The following is a 22,500-nucleotide window of genomic DNA, read 5'->3' as shown; positions in this document are numbered from 1 at the left end:
AGGACTACATCCAGCATCTCTACGATCGTCTCCATGGGAGAATAGCAGCCTGCATTGCTGCGAAAGGTGGATATACACTGTACTAGTGCCGACATTGTGCATGCTCTGTTGCCTGTGTCTATGTGCCTGTGGTTCTGTCAGTGTGATCATGTGATGTATCTGACCCCAGGAATGTGTCAATAAAGTTTCCCCTTCCTGGGACAATGAATTCACGGTGTTCTTATTTCAATTTCCAGGAGTGTACTTCAATGACTCTTCATCCAGAATAATGTGCTGAGTCTGGCCAGCCAGGAAATTTTCATTTCAGTTGCATATCTGGTTAGTTAGACATTCCAAAGAAATTATTTTCTTAGGAGGCATGAATGTGTATTAAAATTCAAGTTTTTCAACAGTCTAAACCACTGAAACAACCTGGTTTCCTCAATCTCATGCATCAAGAGGGTGAGTTGACTTTCACACAATCTATGTTTCAGGACTGAATTTGGTTCCCACAGAGAAGGTTATTTTATTATTATTAATATCTGAACTCATAAATGTTCCAAGATCCTTCTACATGGAGGTAAGGAAAGGGCCAATATTCAAATAATGCAACACATTCAAATGATTTCAATTTTAAAATACTGCATCAAAATTTTGCTTCTAAGGAAATGGGGAAGTAGCAATATGTGAACAGCAAGACCTGAACCTGCACATAATTTTGCTTTGAAGTAGTTGCAGAACAAATAAAGTTCATATCAGAAAAATGCCTTCTACTAGGCATACATCAATCACTAAACACTAGCACTGAAAGCTTTTTATTGGAATTTTGGGTGTTGTTATATAATGCCACAGAGAAATCCACTGTTGTAATAATACCAGGTGGCTTAAGACAAGACAATGGCTGTATAAGAAGTTCTCATGAGATTATGAGGACAAATAATTCTTCAGTTTCATGAAACAATCCAACAAGGTGCAATGAAATATCAGGCAAATTGACAGACTATGTTTGATGAAATATACCCATTGACAGGTTGCTGCTGCAGTGGTCCTCAGTCCTGAGACTGGTTTGATACAGCTCTCCATGCTAATCTATTCTGTGCAAGCTCCTTCATCTCCCAGTACCTACTGCAACCTACATCCTTCTGAATCTGCGTAGTGTATTCATCTCTTGGTCTCCCTCTACGATTTTTACCCTCCACGCTGCCCTCCAATGCTACATTTGTGATCCCTTGATGCCTCATGACATGTCCTACCAACCGATCCTTTCTTCTAGTCAAGTTGTGCTACAAACTTCTCTTCTCCCCAATCCTATTCAATACCTCCTCATTAGTTACGTGATCTACCCACCTAATCTTCAACATTCTTCTGTAGCGCCACATTTCGAAAGCTTCTATTCTCTTCTTGTCCAAACTAGTTATCGTCCATGTTTCACTTCCATACATGGCTACACTCCATACAAATACTTTCAGAAATGACTTCCTGACACTTAAATCTATACTCGATGTTAAAAAATTTCTCTTCTTCATAAACGCTTTCCTTGCCATTGCCAGTCTACATTTTATATCCTCTCAACTTTGACCATCATCAGTTATTTTGCTCCCCAAATAGCAAAACTCCTTCACTACTTTAAGTGTCACATTTCCTAATCTAATTCCCTCAGCATCACCCGACTTCATTCGACTACATTCCATTATCCTCGTTTTGCTTTTGTTGATGTCCATCTTATACACTCCTTTCATGACACTGTCCATTCTGTTCAACTGCACTTCCAAGTCCTTTGCTGTCTCTGACAGAATTACAATGCCATCGGCGAACCTCAAAGTTTTTATTTCTTCTCCCTGGATTTTAATACCTACTCCGAATTTTTCTTTTGTTTCCTTCACTGCTTGCTCAATATGCAGATTGAATAACATCGGGGAGAGGCTACAACCCTGTCTCACTCCCTTCCCAACCACTGCTTCCCTTTCATGTCCCTCGACTCTTATAACTGCCATCTGGTTTCTGTACAAATTGTAAATAGCCTTTCGCTCCCTGTATTTTACCCCTGCCACCTTTAGAATTTGAAAGAGAGTATTCCAGTCAACATTGTCAAAAGCTTTCTCTAAGTCTACAAATGCTAGAAACGTAGGTTAGCCTTTCCTTAATCTTTCTTCTAAGATAAGTCGTAAGGTCAGTATTGCCTCACGTGTTCCAATATTCCTACGGAATCCAAACTGATCTTCCCCGAGGTCGGCTTCTACCAGTTTTTCCATTCGTCTGTAAATAATTCGTGTTAGTATTTTGCAGCTGTGACTTATTAAACTGATAGTTCAGTAATTTTCACATCTGTCAATACCTGCTTTCTTTGGGATTGGAATTATTATATTCTTCTTGAAGTCTGAGGGTATTTCGCCTGTCTCGTACATCTTGCTCACCAGATGGTAGAGTTTTCTCAGGACTGGCTCTCCCAAGGCCGCCAGTAGTTCCAATGGAATGTTGTCTACTCCTGGGGCCTTGTTTCGACTCAGGTCTTTCAGTGCTCTGTCAAACTCTTCACGCAGTATCGTATCTCCTATTTCATCTTCATCTACATCCTCTTCCATTTCCATAATATTGTCCTCAAGTACATCGCTCTTGTATAGACCCTCTATATACTCCTTCCACCTTTCTGCTTTCCCCTCTTTGCTTAGAACTGGGTTTCCATCTAAGCTCTTGATATTCATACAAGTGGCTCTCTTTTCTCCAAAGGTCTCTTTAATTTTCCTGTAGGCTGTATCTATCTTACCCCTAGTGAGATAAGCCTCTACATCCTTACATTGGTCCTCTAGCCATGCCTGCTTAGCCATTTTGCACTTCCTGTAGATCTCATTTTTGAGACGTTTGTATTCCTTTTTGCCTGCTTCATTTACTGCATTTTGATATTTTCTCCTTTCATCAATTAAATTCAATATTTCTCCTGTTACCCAAGGATTTTTACCTACTTGATCCTCTGCTGCCTTCACTACTTCGTCCTTCAGAGCTACCCATTCGTCTTCTACTGTATTTCTTTCCCCGATTCCTGTCAATTGTTCCCTTATGCTCTCCCTGAAACTCTGTACAACCTCAGGTTTAGTCAGTTTATCCAGGTCCCATCTCCTTAAATTCCCACCATTTTGCAATTTCTTCAGTTTTAATCAACAGTTCATAACCAATAGATTGTGGTCAGAGTCCACATCTGCCCCTGGAAATGTCCTAAAATTTAAAACCTGGTTCCTAAATCTCTGTCTTACCATTATATAATCTATCTGATACCGTTTAGTATCTCCAGGATTCTTCCATGTATACAACCTTCTTTTATGATTCTTCAACCAAGTGTTAGCTATGATTAAGTTATGCTCTGTGCAAAATTCTACCAGGCAGCTTCCTCTTTCATTTCTTAGCCCCAATCCATATTCACCTACTATGTTTCCTTCTCTCCCTTTTCCTATTGTTGAATTCCAGTCACCCATGACTATTAAATTTTTGCCTTCCTTCACTACCTGAATAATTTCTTTTATCTCATCATACATTTCTTCAATTTCTTCGTCATCTGCAGAGCTAGTTGGCATATAAACTTGTACTACTGTAGTAGGCATGGGCTTCGTGTCTATCTTGGCCACCATAATGCGTTCACTATGCTGTTTGTAGTAGCTTACCCACATTCCTATTTTTTATTCATTATTAAACCTACTCCTGCATTACCCCAATTTGATTTTGTATTTATAACCCTGTATTCACCTGACCAGAAGTCTTGTTCCTCCTGCCACCGAACTTCACTAATTCCTACTATATCTAACTTTAACCTATCCATGTCCCTTTTTAAATTTTCTAACCTACCTGCCTGATTAAGGCATCTGACATTCCACGCTCTGATCCGCAGAATGCCAGTTTTCTTTCTCCTGATAACGACGTCCTCTTGGGTAGTCCCCACCCGGAGATCCGAATGGGGGGACTATTTTAGCTCCGGAATATTTTACCCAAGAGGACGCCATCATCATTTAACCATACAGTAAAGCTGCATGCCCTCGGGAAAAAGTACAGCTTTAGTTTCCCCTTGCTTTCAGCTGTTCGTAGTACCACAACAGCAAGGCCGTTTTGGTTAATGTTACAAGGCCAGATCAGTCCATCATCCAGACTGTTGCCCCTGCAAGAACTGAAAAGGCTGCAGCCCCTCTTCAGCAACCACACGTTTGTCTGGCCTCTCAACAGATACCCCTCCGTTGTGGTTGCACCTACGGTACAGCTATCTGTATCGTTGAGGCACGCAAGCCTCCCCACCAACGGCAAGGTCTATGGTTCACGGAGGGAGGCATTGACAGGTAAAACGTTCAAATTGTAGACCACTGTTGTTGCAGATAATTTTTGCCAAACAACTGAACTGTAATGCAAACAATTGTACTACAAGATGAGGGCAATGTATTAGAAAATAACGAGCACATAAGGTCGATTGTTGTAGTGAAAGCAAATTGCTGAGTTCAGTTTTTTGAGAGTATTATATGAAAATGTAGCTCATCCATAAAGGAAACTGCTAGTCGAACATTAGTGCAACCCACCCTTGAATACTGCTTATTTGAGAACCTCATCATGTCAAATCAAAGAAGGACTTTGAAGCAATGTAGATGAATGCTGCTAAATTTGTTACTAGTAGGTTTCATCAACAAACAATTTTTACAGAGGTGCTTCATGAACACAAATGAGAATACCTGGAGGGAACATTATGTTCTTCACATGGAACACTATTGAGAACATTTAGAGAATCGGTATTTGTGGCAACTGCATAACTATTCTACCACCATCGAAGTACATTTCATGTAAGGACCGCGAAGACAGGATAAGAGAAATTAGGGCTCATACAGAAAAATATACACAGTCTTTTTGCCTTTGCTCCATTAGTGAATGGAACAGACAAGGGAATGACAATCAGTAGTACAAGGTACCATCTGCCACGTACCGTATGGTGGCTTATGATATATGTATGTAGATGTAGAGACTGCATATCAATATGGGGTGAGATAGCTGCTGTAGATATTTGGATAACTTTAAAACTCCAACAGAAAGTCATTAGATAGTAAACCTAAAACCTTGGAAAACTATGAAAGTAAATCTAAATAAACAGTCCCTATGTCTTTTTTGGGGAAGTGCTCTACGGAGAGCGCTATCCAAGCACGGCTCACAAAAAGCCCTCGCAGTTTTACTTCTGCTGAGGTAATACCGTGAGCGAGGAAGGGAAGGAGTCATGGTTGGATAGCTCAGTCCATAGAACACTTGTCTTTGAAATCATAAGTCCCAAGTTTGAATGACAGTTTGGTGCATAGTTCTAATCAGTCAGGAAGTTTCAAATCAGCACACACTCTGCTAGAAGCAATCGTTTCTGGACGCAATCCCGCAGGCTGTGACTAAGCCGTGTCTCCACACTATCCTTTCTTCCAACAGTGATAGTCCCTAATGAGGTATGCAGGAGAACTTCTGTGAAATTTAGAAGGTAGGTGATGATTTACTAGCAGAAGTAAAACTGTGAGGTATGACCGTTAGTAGTGCTTGGATAGCTCAGTTGGTAGAGCACTCACTCACAAAGGGCAAAGGTCCCAGGTTTGCGCCCTGGTCCAACACACAGTTTTAATCTACCACAAAGTTTCAATCAGTGCACACTTCACTGCAGAGTGAAAATTCATTATGGAAGCTGTGAAGCTGTACCTGTTTCCATGCATATATGAGATAATTCGCTTTATAATATTAAATAGAACACCACCGTTAAAAAAGGACTTTAATGAACAGAACACAAAGCTAGAGAAAATTATTATGTCTGTAGAAAAATGCTTAAAACAACAGAGAAGGACCCTATGAAATAAGGAAGCTTGTTGTATAACAGACTTTCACTTAGCATAAAGAGTATAAAAGAATTGACTAGCTTCACAAATAAATTAAAAGATCATCTCCTCTTTGGATGTTGGTACAGTTTAAGGTGGAGGAATACTTGCAAGCAAATTAATAAAATAGTCATATAAATGCCATTCACTTTTTACACAACAAACTCACAACCAACATAAAATAGAGAGGACATCACTATTCACAAATCAATTAAAATGTCTCTTTCGATCGTTGAGAGAAGTTGGCAGTAAACCTCAAGAATAAAATTCAGAAGTACACAAATTAGAACAGACAATTACTTCCTATATCCTTTTTGTTTCTATATGAGAATATTCCTGTTGGCCTTTTCTGTCTCTGTTTCATGCACACATGGAAACCAACATCCTGAGAGGGGAGAAATGAAAACAAGGAATGGTGCTATGAATATACAAGAGACTGTGTATAGTTTGAGTGAAAAAACAGCATCATTGTGCTAATTCACTTAAATTATAATTCTGCACAGCTGGGCACTGGGGCCTTATTCAGTTTCAGCATCTGAGGTGCTTTCAGCAACACTAGCACTGATTGCTAGGTCACTCAGCACTGGCATGGCTTTTGATTTTCGCATTTTTCAAGAGTAGATTGTGTGTGTGTGTGTGTGAGAGAGAGTGAGAGAGAGAGAGAGAGAGAGAGACAGCTATTACACAAAAATTAATTCCAAATAGACACAGGGAGAGCATATTAACAGGATCTTTAACATGGCCAAAAATCACAAACAAAATGGAAATTATTAAAATTCACTTCACAATTATAAACTTACCTGTCAAAGCTGCCAACTACAACAGACTGCCCACTTGGGCTGCAGCATGCAATGGTGAAATCCTTCTCAGTACTGTCACGTAAGTAATCAAATTGTGTGGCCACCTGTCCATCTTTGCTGTAAATAGTGATCTTCTTGTCAGATCCACCAGCTAGTATATGATTATTGGGCCATGCTAAGGCATAAGGTGGAACAGGATGCATCACAACTCTTCCCTGCCAACACAAGGACAAGCAAAGTTTACTGATGCTACCAGAAATCTTCAAGGCGTAATAGAAATTTAACGTGGTGCAATGAAATAGCACACGCACATTGAAAGTAGTCCTTTGCCTGTCATGGAAAACACACACACACACACACACACACACACACACACACACACACACACACACACATTTATTTATACACAAACAACTAACGCACACAACTGTCATCTCTGGGTGCTGAGGTCCATATACAACGAGCAGTGATCTTGGCTGGTGTACAAAGCGAGGGTACAGAAGAGGCATGTGACAGGGAGAGGAGAGGAGGGACAGCATGCTAGGGATGGGTATGTGCAAGGTACTGTCAAGGGTCATCGCAAGGTCAGCATCAGGGGGTCGTGCTGTGTGTAAAAATGGGAGAGGAGAGAAGCAGAGAAGAGGAAAGGACTATGCATGTGTGCTAGGAGAATAGTAGGTATGTGTAAGGCTGGAAATAGTGAAGGTTTATGCCAGGGCGATACAGGAATGAACATTATATTATAGGGAGAGTGCCCATCTGCACAATTAAGAAAAGCTGGTGTTGGTGGGAAGACTCCATTTGGCACAGGTTGTGAAGCAGTTTTTGAAGTTGCTCAGCAACTGGATGGTCCAGCTGTCTCCTGCACATAGCTGGCTGTGGCCACTCATGCAGACAGATTAGTGGTCATGTTCACATAGAATGCCACAGAGCATTTGCGGCCAAGTTGGTAAATCACACAGATACTTTCACAGATGGCCCTATATTTGATGAGGTACGAGATAACTGCAGCAGGACTGCAGTGAGTAGTAGTGGGAGGATGGTGGTACAGGTCTTGCATCTATGTCTGTTACATGGTTACAAGCTGTGAGGCAAGGGATTGGGAGCAGGCCTCGAATGGAGACAAGCAAGGATATTACATACATTAGGTGAGCAGTGGAATACCACTGTGGGAGGGGTGGGGAGGATATTTTCCATTTCAGGGCATGACAATACGTAGTCGAAATTCAGACAGAGGGTGTGATACAGTTGCTGCAGTCCCAGATCATCCCAAGACACAATTGGGGGAGGGGGGCCAGGGGGGGGGGGGGGGCTCCTTTGTGCTTGGTCTGTGTGTGTGTGTGTGTGTGTGTGTGTGTGTGTGTGTGTGTCAGTGGGGGGGGGGGGGGGGGGGGGACTGGTAGATGAAAAAGGGTGACAGAGTGTGGGAGATCTGTTTCTGGACAAGTCACCCTCCTTCCCCCACACACCCAAAGACTGGTCACAAAGGAATGTCCCACTTGTGACTCAGTATCATTGGAGACAGAAGCAACTGAAATATTTTCCGCCAGGCTTTCAATTCTCTCATATTATGCCCTGAAATGACATATGTCCTCCTCATCCCTCCCACAGAAGTATTCCTCCACCCACCTAACCTGCCATGGCTCATGAGGGAAACATTCCACGTGGGAAAAATATATCTAAAAATAAAGATGATGTAACTTACCAAACGAAAGGATTGGTATGTTGATAGACACACAAACACACACACAAAATTCAAGCTTTCACAACCAACGGTTGCTTCTTCAGGAAAGAGGGAAGGAGAGGGAAAGACGAAAGGATGTGGGTTTTAAGGGAGAGGGTAAGGGGTCATTCCAATCCCGGGAGCGGAAAGACTTACCTTAGGGGGAAAAAAGGACAGGTATACACTCGCACACACACACATATCCATCCGCAGGTGAGAGGAACAAGGAAGAAGTGCAGCGGAGGGACTGGTGAAGGGAAGGAAGGACTATGGATATGGAAGGGAGGGGCAGCAAGGAGAGAAATGTGGCATTCAAGAGCTCACCCGGAAACAATATAGCACACAATGATTTAGAAGATGTCGCTTTAGGGGAGAGGACAAGAGCAGGATAGAAGAGGGAGGCTGTACAAAGAACAGTTTGAGTGTGACAATACTACATTTAGGGACGATCTAGAGGAATCCTTCCTAACCACTCACCTCATAGCTCTCTTGTCTGGTATAGGTTTGTTGATGACTACCCATTACCTGCAACTGCATTCACATCAGCTGTTTTGCTATGGTAAGTGATGGTCAATATACAAACTATTGTACATACTATTTTAGTATGTCGGTTGCCCTCACGTGTCTGTCTGTTCGGGTAAGCACAACTCGTGACATGCACTCCTCTCCCATCACCCAACTGCCCCAATCCATGACAATGTGGTATTAGCAGCATCATTGCCAAGAGGTGCATGTGGAAGGGCATGGGCAGGAGCTTTGTGCAATTGAAGTAGCTATACATTATACAACATGTACATTATGCAACAAATTTAATAGTCTTTGAATACAGTTTATGTTTACCGACGGAAAAAAAAGATGTTCCATTCCTATTTCACCTCTTAGGGGTTGATATTTCTCCCCCTTCCCCAACCCTCCACAAAGTAGCCTAAATTCTTCCTCATGGTTCAAGTTGTCCTCATGGTTCAAGCTATCTCCATACCAAACTTCAACACAATCACTTTTTTGGTTTAGTCCTGTGTTTGCATGAGTGTGTGTGTGTGTGTGTGTGTGTGTGTGTGTGTGTGTGTGTGTGTGCGACTCAGCATCTCTGTATGAGGTTAAAGTAAAGTATGATTTCCATTTATTTTGTTGTTACTGATCTGGTGAATCTAATAAAATATGTTCCAGACATGTATCTGAAGTAGTTTTCCAGAACATCCAGAGAAGCAAAGAAGTAATTTTGTTAAATTTTTAATTTATTAACTACTTGGCCCAATTTGTTTTTTAAATTCCAGAGAATTGCACAAAGTTTTCAACAGAAGTTGTAGAGAATTTAATTTTGGGAAAACAATAGTAATAACATTAACTGAAACTGTATGATTGTGTCAGATTATCTGCTTTTATTAATATCATAGCACACATGAATTCATGTTAAACCAAAAAAGAAAAGCTCAGTGTTAAGGAAGCTGTACAGTGTACATACAGTCTTACAATACATTCACAAAAACACAATTCATTCACAAAAGCATTTCTACTTTCTTAAAGGAAAGTAAACAAATTTACTTGTATAATAATATTTGCTTCTCTGGGTGTTCTGGAAAACTACTGCAGAAACCCATCTGGGACATGTTTTGTTAAGATTCGCCAGACCAATAAGAACAAAAATAAATGGAAATCATGCTTTACTTTAACCTCGTACAGTTTTGCAATGGTTTCATATTAACGAAGTTGCAAAATTTCAGGCAAAATCTTTTGTTGGCTGTAACTCCGTAACTGAACATTTGCAGTTTATACAAACTTTTTTCTTTTGATTTACTTGTACAATAACGTATTAAAATATTTACATATCTTCATGAATCACCCTGTATATTAATGTAGCTGAAACTTACTAATATGCAGTTTTTATTCTTAAGAAGAAAAACTATCATTTTCTCCAGGTGTTCTAAGAACGAGATTTAATTGTAGTTGAGAAGTCAGTAAACATTCACAGCTATATTTTCTATATATCAGTAACAATACAGTTGCACCCTACGCTTGGGGTTCACCACAGTGCTCATTTACATTTCATAGTTTCATTTCAATCTTTCATTAATTTATGCAACAGATACACTACCATGTGCTGCAGTGTTTGGTAATGAGGCCATTGTTATTTAATGTGTTTGTTAATAATATAGTTGTTGAGGAGGAAGAAAAGAAAATATTGTATGCTGATGACATGACAATACTAAATAGTGACCAAAATATGGAACAGCTTGAGAGAAGAGCTTACATATCTGCAAATGTCACAGCTCAATTGCTGTTGGAAAATGAACTGGTTATAAATCTAAAAAAGACTATGTATGTAGTGTTTAAAAACAAGGAGAAGGCTGTAGACATGGATTTAGAGGTTGATGGAACAACGCTGGAAGAAGTAGAATCTGCTAGATTCTTAGGTATTCTTGTGGATAATGAACTGAAATGGAAAAAACATATTAATAATGTCTGTAAGAAACTGAGCTCTGTCATATTCTTAATGATGCAGCTATCACAGTATTCAGACAAGAACCTTCTGTGTACAGTGTACCATGGACTTTTCGAACCATACTTACAGTATGGAGTGACTGTGTGGGGAAACTCAAACAAGCAAGAGACAAAACGAGTGTTCACATTACAAAAAGAAGCAATTACAACCATTTTAAGAAGAAAGACCTCTGAAACGTGCAGAAACTGTTTCAAGAAGTTAGGTATCTTAACTTTTTTATTGTTGTATACAAACAAAACAATAATGTACATCACAAAAGGAAGTGTGGACTGGATTACAAATGCTAGTGTACACAACCACAATACAAGAAGGAAGAATGAAGTTCGGAGCATACACCACCGACTGGCAATGCTAGAAAAAGGACCGCAGTACTCTGGTATCAGACTACTAAGAAGTCTGCCTAAAGACCTGCAAGATAGTGTACTTGACAATGACTTTCTAAAGAAACTTAAAGACTATCTCATTGAAAAAGAGTTTTACAGTGTTGCAGAATACTTATGCCATTAAATTTGTATATAATGTTATTCATTATCAATGATGTAAAAATGTAAGCTAAAGGTGTAGAAAAATAAGTGATAATGAATGTTAATACTTTTGACATGTCCTATATTACAAGTTGGCAACGGCCTTGCCACAGTGGATACACCGGTTCCCGTGAGATCACCGAAGTTAAGCGCTGTCGGGCGTGGTTGGCACTTGGATGGGTGACCATCCAGGCCGCCATGTGCTGTTGCCATTTTTCGGGGTGCCCTCAGCCTCGTGATGCCAATTGAGGAGCTACTCAACCGAATTGTAGTGGCTTTATTCAAGAATACCATCATAACAACCGGGAGAGCGGTGTGCTGACCCCACGCCCCTCCTATCCGCATCCTCCACTGAGGATGACATGGTGGTCAGATGTTCCCGGTAGGCCACTCGTGAGCTGAAGACAGAGTGCTTTTATATTACACGTACATTTACTGTGCACAATGTAACCTTACAGGATCAAATAAAATTCGATTCAATTCAATTTGCTCTGGAGTAATCTGACATTCATTCAAAACTATCTGGTGTGCTTGATTCCATTTCTTCTTAGGTAACTAATGCCTATCCATAAAAACCACAGTGTAATTTAAATTATCCAACCAGTATTGATTTCTAGGATTTTTTAAAATAATTGCACAGTAATATTCAGGGTCCATAAATTTATTTTGATGTAAGATGATATTAATGCTTCTATTTGTGAATTTTCATTAACAAATGTTGTACTTGTTTCTCCCAGTTATTTCATATGATGTTCTTTTGGACAGTGAATTATTTAGATGTGGATCAACTATGTAGTTGTTAGTCTCTTCGCAATTTTCATTTTTGGACTGTTTTTCATACTGCAAAATAAATAGAAACACTAGCGGCTTAGGCAGAATTGTTTAGGACTTTCTTAGTTTGTACATACTGCGTATGAAAATGCAACTTTTTTGTGAAGTGGAGTGAAAACCGAAGGATGTAAGCTTAGAGTTTAATGTCTCATCAAGTGAAAGTCAATATACTGGTTATGTATCGAGAGTCTGATGTGTGTGACAGTGATGAGTAACCACCAGAGAGATGGATCGATGTTCACAAAGATGCAGAACATGGTGGTTTTCACTTTAGCATTAACACACTTGAATCACAAATCAAACAGGACAGAAATGCATCTGAATAACAGAATAAATTAGAATTACCTAGTAACAAACATGTCACAGATTTTTTGAATGAACTGCCCTCAAAAAGATAGCAACTCAATCTGAGTGATAGTGAGTGCACAGACAAACTGAACAGACAGAACGTCAGCAGAGGTAGTGAAATTCACATGGAACTGTGGTAGCAAGTATCACAGATTTTCTATAAATTTATCTTGTATTTGTTAAATGAGATATAAAATACACATCTGAATCAATTATTCATTTGTAGCTTCCAAATCTGTACATCATTTCTCTGTCACCATATGTGAGCGTAATCTCTTAGGACAAATAGCACACAGTATTATCAGTTGCTCACTCACCATTTTCTCCATTGCTGCATCTTCTGTGACATAGTAACGCACAACAGCACCATCTGCGTGACCTGAGATGAATCCAGTTCCCTGAGAACTACATTGAATGGAAAGACATACAGATTAAAATATAGGCCTATGTTTCTTAAACAGTTTGAAACATGTCTGATTCATTAGAAAGTACAACCACATTTGCTTACTTTGCTGCAAGGGCAATTACATATGAGTCTGTGCTATACAATGGATGTGATTTATTGGTTTTGGCATTAGCTATTCGTACTTTCCCATCAGCTAGACCATAAATTATGGGACCACTGGTGAGCCAGATCAAACATGTTACAGCTGATTGCTGAGGGAATTTGTTACAGATTACTTTCTTCTCTCCCCTGTAGAACATAAAAACATATTTAAAATCCAACAAATATCACATTTCTAAGTCAAACAATGGAAAATGCAGGATGGAATATTATGAAAAGGATAGATTAGTGCTCAACATCATCACAGATCAAAATGTGTCATTTTCCAAAACTAATACAAGAATAACACATGCATTTTGGCAGTGCATTATCAGAGCACTTAATACAGGGAACCGGGATTACCCTTTGGTCTTAATGTATGATGGTTGTCAGAGAGTAGTCCACATCCACAAGTTTATAAGACCTGGAGGAGTGATGTCAGGGAGATTGGGGGAGGGGGGGGGGGGGAGGGGTTAGAGGTCACAGTTTGTAGAACATTGTCTGATAGTATTGAGTAAGGTTCCATCTACAGCAAATGTGTTTTCTAGTGCCTGGATCATGGTGTGGCTGTTAATCAATGTCATCCAGACCATATAGAGAAAACTGTAATGCTGAACCTTCTCTGGCACGAACAATGTGCAACCGCTTTGAAAGGTGCTCTTGATCCAACCACAAGGAAAAGTTCTGTGGCAGGACTAGCTGGTTTTGGATAAATGCATGACTGGAGTAGGTGTTATTTCAATTTGTTGTCAGTGCTTATCCAGTATACCTGTCGACACACCATTGCTTTAAGGTGGGTCATCCCCTAGTGCAACTGGTGGAGCAACTACTAGAGGATTCAGATCTGTATTGTGAGTGTCATAATGACCTGACATCCAGTTTCTTGTATTGCCAGCTTGAGGACACTATCCCCGGTGGGTAGATAGCATTCGAAGAAGAAGTATTTGTTACAGGCCAGGTCTGCACCTTTCAGTAACTGCTCCGCCCATCCATTTTGAAATAATGACGCCACCCTGAAGAGTAGTGTGTCTTGCTCCAAGGGTTTCGGTACTTTGTAGACCATGATAGGGAATTTATCTAGAACTTGTTGCATGTTGTCATCTAGATGTGAACACTGTGCATCTTTGTGTTGAATTCTTTTTCTGACCCCATGGGTAGATGAGACAGTACATCAGCATTAGCATGCTAGAGATGTGGCTTTTATGCTTATCTTAAAAGTAACTGCTAAGGAATGGAGCCAACAGATGTAGTAATTTTCTCTGAAGAAAGCTGTGATAAAGTTCCTAAAAAAGTAGTAAGTGGCTTGTGGTTGAAGATTTAAAAGAATTTAGTAACATATAAGTAGATGTGAAATGTTTTTACACCAGAAATAATACTCAGTTCCTCCTCTGATATTTGTGAGTCGTTTGACCATGCCAATGATAAAGTATTGGAGATGTTTACAGTTTGTTGGTTGTTGCCATTTGCCTTTTTGGGTGACAGTACTGCCCCAATACCATGTTGTGATGCGTGAGGGACCAATGTAAATGGTTTAATTGGCGTGAAGATTGCTATGCAGAAAGCACATCTTAAGAATCCTTAACTATATGAAAACTTTCCAACATGCAGTGGACTACAGAAAATGCCAACCTTATTTGCTTAATTCGTTGAGTTGGTGAGCTACTTGGGCCACTTTACTTATGAACTTTTCATAGTATGTTACTTTTCCAAGAAATTATTGTAGTTCTTTCAGGTTTTTGGAGGTGGAAGATTATGTACTGTGTCCACATTCTTGACAGTTGGTTTACTCTACATATTCCAGGTATTTAATGATAGGTTGAAAGAACTACATTTATCAAAATGGCTTCATGAGTTGTTAGCTTAGAGTGTATCAAAGAGTGCTTTCAAATTTCTAAGTTTTTGCTCTTGTACACTTGGTATTATCAAAGCAATTTACAGATTGAAGATTTTCCCGAATGCTTTGTTTAAAAAAGCTTTGGGATATGATTGACACACATGTGTTGTTTTGTATCTATAGATTCCATAAGACACATTTACTTCTAGGATTTAAGGGGTATCAACATAAACTGGCAAGTGCCATTATGTATAGACTAAATCTAGTTTGAAGAAACAGCTAGTTTTGCCAATAGCTCTTCTGGCTTTGAAGATTTGTGTTGGGAGTTAATGACAGCCTTTTTCAAGTATATCTCCTCCTGTTGCGATACTTGAACAGAGTATTCACTATTATTAGCTGAAATTTATTACACAACTCAATTAGTCTTTCTGCTCTTTCATTCCTGGTCCCAAGCTCATATTCTCCTGTAACCTTCTCTTCTACTCCTTCCCCTACAACTGCATTTCAGTCCCCTAGGACTATTAGATTTTCATCTCTCTTTACGTACTGTATTACCCTTTCAAAATCCTCATATACTTTCTATGTCTCTTCACCTTCAGCTTGCGATGCTGGCATATATACCTGGACAACAGCTTTATGAAATGTGTAATGAAAAGAAACTTTGTCAAGTAGTTTCTCCTGCACAGTCATGATCTCAAGAAATAATTCAATGTGATGAGGTTCATCCTGAACAAAATTTTACCCACACACAGTAATTTTTTGGTATTCTCTCAGTCTCCACAACATTAAATTCAGTTTCTGTTCTATTCGTCAATTTGTGTCTTTATGATACTGACTCCAGTCACTCATCACATTCAGCAGATCCCATCAAGGAGAACCTTCAAGAAACGTGGAATGTGTCACAGCACATGGTTCATATCTTGCCAAATTAAACCAAGACATTATTGTCGCACCAGCTACTCCATCTCCATCACCAGCAATACATATTTCATAATAAAACAGAAACCTGTGATTCAGTCCTATATACCATCTGATATGCAACCATTATTCAACGTCTTATGATACATTAATACAACTACCTTTAAACTGTCAGTGAGGCTCAATGAACAAAGACAGTGGTCTGTTACATTTGCATGATGTCACATCACAGCATACACTACACAACAGCCGTGGCATTTTTATTTGGTTTAGTATACGAGAAATATTGTATTGTTCAATAAATGTCCTAAAGAATTCTGCAAGGAAAAATTTGGTTTACAGCATGTACCTGACTCCCACCACCTAGCCTTAATTTATGCTGCTTGTGCCTTTTGTTGTCCACCTCATTTTCCATCCTTCAGTCTTCCCTTGTTCTCTGTTTCTGCCATTATTTTAACATTTCTTTATATCCCCCTTTCATCTCTGTTTTACAATTCTATACAGCCCTTTCCATATTTCCAATCTGCTAACTACTGTCTCTGCCCCATCTAACTACTTGACTCAAGACCTGAGCAGCATTCACATTTCCTTTCCTTTCCTATGTATAACAGACTGAAACAGTCATTGGTTCAAAAGTTATTCATTTGGTCAACATAAAGCATTTTCTTATGTCTGCAACTGTTTGCTATGGAAAATTCTTAAATCGTTATATAAGTTAGAGTGCTCGTATAATATGTAATTAAGCAGACGAGTAGGTCAGTTCCTTATAAAATTCATAATTCTGAGTGTTCAGCACATTCCTGCAGTAACGCATCTGTGATCTGATTATAAGCTTTTATTTCATTTTCTGTCATAATTTCTATAACATTATTCATAGACAACCAGACTATACAATTAAGTTATCATTAGATCAAAACTACTTAGTAATGAGGCAGTAGCCAAAATTTCCCAAAATGTAATAATTAAAATTATTAAGCCTTACCTATATCTAATTCTGCACCATTGCATTCAGAGTGGTCCCCTTGGAAGAGAATACACAGATGCCAATGTTTCTGCCATTTCGAAATGCATCTTTATTAGGGCATTTAGTACCCTCTGCAATTCTGCTTGAATCAAATCTTTGTCCTTCCAACTTTATTTTCATCTTTCAAAAAATTAATAAGTCACATGGAGTTATTCTGGTGAGCATGTCAGGTCAGAAAAAATGTCATTGTTTGCCAAAATCTCCTGAACATTGTAGGTTACATGCAGCCATGCATTGTCATGGTTGAGTATCCGGTCATCTGCAAGCCATTTCTGTGGATGTTGTATCCCCTAAAAAAATTCTAGAACATCATAACAGAGCTCTTTATTGACATCTGAGCAGGAAGGATAAGTTCTTTATAAACAATCCCACCATCTTGAGGCAGTTGTTTTAAGTTTCCAGGAGACTTCAACACAATATTGCTTCTGATGGTCCTGCAGCAGTTGTTTCACAAATTTCGTCAAAATCTTTCTCATGTTCGATTCTTCAGACAGGATATGTTTACTTGTACCACAACTTATTCCCAAGGCATTGCAGGGGCCTTGGATGCTCTACTACAATCAAACAGAACCAGATCCCTCACTTTCAGAACATTTTCTGTTGTGATTCCTGTTAAAGGTCAGCTGAAATGGTTGTCATCACCAGGCAATATTTTCCCAGTATTGAAATGCGTATATTAGTTGTAAGTCTGGGTCTGATCTAAAGTACTGACTTCAAAAGCTTGCTTTAACATTTGTTATGTTTCTGCAGTGGTTTTCCTAAGTTTAAAACGTAATCTTAAGCACACAAGATCCTCTTTCATGTCAGCCATCACAAGGAAGATGACAATGGAAACATGCTCACCAACAGCCAACCAGCCACTCACCTTGCAGCCACTTACCATAATGAATCAAAGATGGGAGACACCTGGTGGTATTTCAATGTATTCATAACCATTTGTGTGCACAATTCAAATTTTGGAAACTTTTCGATACCACTTTGTACAAACATATACAATACTGTGTACATGCTTTTTGTTCATAAATTAAGTTAATACTGTATGTATAAAAAAGGTACTGTACCACACAGTGCAATGTCAAGCAAGTGAAAACACAGTTCCTGAGCATTAAAAGAAAAACTGAAGTGCTCAAGTGGCTTGACAATAAGGAAAGTACTACAAAAGCCACTATCAGTGACTGGAAAAAATGGAGGAAAACTGAGAGCTTCTGCAACACAACTAGTGAGCAATTTTGCAGCAGTGTCACAACTACCATGTCATTGTATGATAAAACTGACGAAGCAACTTTCTTGCGGTTTGCTCAGGAAAGGAAAAATGGCATTCCTTTTGGCAGTATAGTGATTCAAGAAAATTCATTGCAGCTGAACAAACTTACGAATTGTTTACCAACATTTACTGCCAGCAATAACTGGATAGACTGTTGGAAGAAGTGTCATGGGATATGATAATTAACAATAAGAGGACAAAAATTATCAGCTGATTTTTTTCACCACAGCTAGTTTATACCACTGACGAAACAAAACTGAATTGAATTTTAAAGCCTTCCCTATAAAAACTCTTTCTTCGAAAGTAAATTCCATTTAAAATGATTAAACAATGCCTTACTGTTTAAAGTCTGTAGCAGCGTTGTGCCAGTTAACAAATTATCCCCGATGGTAAATGGAAAATCTGCAAAACCACAATCCCTAAAAGACATGAATATGAAGGCTCTCCCTGCTTATTACAAAAATCAAAGTAAAGCATTGATGAGTGGTGTTCTGTTTATTGAGTGGTTCGAGAAACAAATAGTTCCCTCTGTTAGAAGATTCAATACAGAAAATGGATTTCCATCTCGAGCTCTACTTTTGACTGACAATGCTCCCTCTCGTCCTTCAGAGTGGAGACTTCCAAGCATTTTATGCCGCCAAATGTAACATCTATATCGCAAGCAATGGCTCAGGCTGTGTTACAAAACCTCAACTGGTTTACAGAAATAAGCTTCTATGATTTCTAATTGAAAGAGAGGACTGTTTCATCTTAGACAAAATGAAAGACACAACAATAAATGACACCATGTACTGGCTATCTAAAGCTTGGGACAATTTGAACAAACATTTAATACAAACATCGTGAAAGAAAGAAACTGTGGCCAAGTCTTGTATTTAAACAGGTAATAAACATGGAGAAGAAAAAATAGATCCCAGGTTTCAAAAATACATTTTTTCTCAGATAAAAATACACTTTTTTCCAGGTGAAGATACATTTTTTTCATGTTAAGTGACAATATACTTTTCCATGTAGCTGTAAAACTTACAAATCCTTTCATTGGTAAAGGCAGTATATACCAGCATACAACTTTCTGGCACTTTAGGAAATGAAACCCAGCAATAAACAATGCATTTTGGAAAGACTCAGATGCATGGCAACATGTACACTGCATAATTTCGTATTTTGGAAGTATAAATAGGAATTCCACTTTTATCAGCCAATCATAGCTCATGTTACATGATTTACCAGCCAATGACAGCAGATATTAACATTATGGGACTTGTGGTAATGCCAGTCAACAGCAACAACATTGTTAAGTAGTGGGTACACACAAATAAGAAACATAAACTGTTTAATTTAATATACATTCAGAACAGCTACACAACAAGCTTTCACCTGCAATACTGGTTGCCAAAATTTTTTTCCTGTTTTTTTCCAAGGGTGTGGTCAGGCAGCATTCCAAGAGCACAGCATAAACTGCAGCAGCTGAATATTTCTGACAAGCACAAATATAAATTTCACTGTTGTGCACCAAAAATTTTCTGGGTCACCCCACTGAATAAATGTTCTCACAAACACTTCAACTTTTCCATTTAAAAAAAGCCAGTTATGTGTGAAATTCCTAAAGAAATTACCTTGCACTTTACTTGAAGGATAATTATACTTTTCACAATTGTTACTGCATAATTTGTAACCTATAAAAGAACTAAAATAATATGAAAAACTAACCTTGAAGCTTGGTCTTTTTTTAGCATATTACTCTTTAAGATATATTAAACACAAATATGCCAGTAAGTACTACATAATGGCATAAATGGCTGGTCTTCTGGGCCTTAAATATTTCTAAGTGGATGGTCCTCAAAGTGTTAAGTCTTGAAATAGAGTCAAATTCTCCATAATTTAAGAAATCAATTGCACATTCTCACACATAACACAATTCATCTTGCGTAAAAGGAAATTTACTTCAAAAATAACTGTTCTCAAACCACCCATTGCAATATTTTCCCACGACCTGTTATAAATATAAACACTTGTGACATCATGCTTACTGAAAGCAGTTTGGTATGAAGTATTGTACAGTCTTTGTCCTAAAGCCTTTGACACATTTCACTGTCGGCAGATTTTTTTTTTTTTTTTTTTTTTTTTTTTTTTTTTTTTTTTTTTTTTTGGTAAATGGCACATTTTCTTTACAAATAAAATTTTATTTTGGTATATTCTCTCGCTTATGTTTTCTGGCAGCAATATTATTCTGTAGTTGCATGACAATGTAAAATTATTTGTTACAGTTTCAGTTCTTACCAGCCAACACTACAAAAATTCAACTGAAAACTAAAACAATGAAAAATTCCTGGACTTCTAAAAATTCCTCCAAGTTTTTCCCGGATGAAAAAATTCCCAGGTTTTTTCCAGATTTACTGGTTGTTCAGGGGTGATACACCCTGCTGAAGAAACCTGATCCATTCTGGCAGCACCAGATAATAATGATATCCATCAGGTTTTTCAAGAAGTCTGGGAGTTTGTAGATTCAGGGCAAAATTGCCTTCCCTCTCTTACACCTTGAAGCTCTCAGGTTTTCAAATCTCGTCTGATGTAGTCCCCAACGATCAGTTTTTCCTTCTCATTCCTTCCGGTAAGTCTTCCCTGACCCGGTGTTCTGGGTGACTTTCCTAAAATCTACCCCTTTACCTACACCTCTCAAGTCCTTTGCCTTCATCCATCTTCCTTCCCTTTCAACCCTTCTGCCTGATAAAGAACCCACTGGCTCTGAAAGCTTGCCTAATTATAACTTTCATTTGTGTGTGTGTTCTGTTGCCACTTGGTGAGTAGATTTTTTATCCATCCAGTTAAGTTACTTTGCTAAATATTGATTTATTATTAAATATCTGCACATCAATAAGCTAGCAGCCTGTGTATCCCCCTTAGAGCCAAAAATGCAAGGAAAGTGATGCATGTTCAAGATTGCCAATGACCACTTTGCTAATGATGGTAACAGCATGTAAGTGACACAATAAAAGGTGTCCATGGGTCTGTTGTTCGATTTTGTCACATACTGCATTTGTCTGGAACACTTCATGTCAACTTTCCGTTTTTTTCATTCCTCCAAATGCCAGCGACCTAGCAGTTACAGTGCCAAAACTGTGTGATGAAGTCAAACATTGCAGTTTCTGTTTGTAGTGCCGAGTGACAATTCCATCAGCATTTCCCTCAGACGTCTCCATCCACTGCAATGGCCAATTATTAGGTTTTTGTTCATGATTTTCAGCAATTGAAGAGTACTCCATCAGAAATCTTGTTATTCTAGTCACCCCCACTCCCCCTCCAATGCAATAAGACTTCTTTGTGCCAACAGCACTTGATTCACACTGTCAAAGATAAAGACTGCACATGATGAAAGCTCAAAAACTAGTAAGATTCCTTCACGCACTGAAAGTACAATTATGTTAATTTCAAAAGAACAGTTTCAAATATTTAATGAAAATTGTGATAAAAATACAATGTAAAATGAAAATATCAGGACTTGATATTGCCATTTCAATATTGATATATCGTGGAAAATATGAAGCCGGTATATATCGATATCTTCGGAAAAAAATATTGATATTTTATCAACAACCCTAGTCCAGAAAAAATACTGATAGTTTATCAACAACCCTAGTCCAGAATCAACCTGATGACAACAATGAAGATGAAGATATTGTGTCATGTTCTGACGCTGCAGAAGCCCTTGAACTGACATTATACTACGTAGAGCAGCACGTAGTTGCCATACCAACTGATGTGATGTTCTTGCGATGCTGGCACAATATTACATCATCAAGAAAGTTCAGTTCTTTATGGCAAAAGACTATAGATTTTGCAAGTTACTGTAAGTGATAACTGCAGTACAGCTTCATAAATATGTGATCTACTGTAGTTACCAGTGCAATAAATGTATGGCTCCAATAAATTGCATTTCAGTAATGAGTTGTTCAGTTGTAGAGCATCATAGAATCCTTGATTGACATTAAAAATAACCTTCTTGTTTATTTTTTCCTCCATCCCAGATTTTGTTCACATTACGCATTCATATGTAAATACGGCTACATGCTGAACAGCAACATTTTTTTTTCTTTTCTTTTTGCATCCAGAAGGTAGAAACATACAATTACTGTGTCTACAACTAGATCAGAATAACAAAATGATTTATGTCATGCTGTTTACAAGAACACTAACCTAGGAACAACCAGCCAGAGAATGTGCTTTGTCACACGCATTCTGTTCCATTCACAATTATCAATCACTTTGCTACTGCATGTGCAGCCAGTAATGTAACAGCTGTGATCCCTTTTTTTCTTTTTTTCCCCTTCTACTTCTCCCCCCTCCCCT

General features: G+C 38.6%; 1 protein-coding gene and 1 pseudogene across 1 annotated transcript in view; one reads left to right on the top strand and one right to left on the bottom strand.

Moving 5' to 3' along the window:
- LOC124605475 (intraflagellar transport protein 172 homolog) overlaps nt 1–22,500 on the bottom strand; it is a 320,057-nt gene that overhangs the window by 254,181 nt on the left and 43,376 nt on the right. Inside the window, exons 5-7 of the mRNA XM_047137189.1 lie at nt 13,078–13,263; nt 12,887–12,974; nt 6,644–6,858 (exon numbers count right to left, since the gene is read on the bottom strand). Of these exons, the coding sequence (XP_046993145.1) occupies nt 6,644–6,858; nt 12,887–12,974; nt 13,078–13,263 (489 nt within the window). The remainder of the gene's footprint in view (nt 1–6,643; nt 6,859–12,886; nt 12,975–13,077; nt 13,264–22,500) is intronic.
- On the top strand, nt 11,485–11,602 carry LOC124607810 (annotated as a pseudogene).

This window comes from Schistocerca americana, chromosome 3 (assembly GCF_021461395.2).
Source record: "Schistocerca americana isolate TAMUIC-IGC-003095 chromosome 3, iqSchAmer2.1, whole genome shotgun sequence".
In the NCBI taxonomy this organism is placed as follows: domain Eukaryota; kingdom Metazoa; phylum Arthropoda; class Insecta; order Orthoptera; family Acrididae; genus Schistocerca; species Schistocerca americana.
This window is presented reverse-complemented; position numbering and strand designations above follow the sequence as displayed.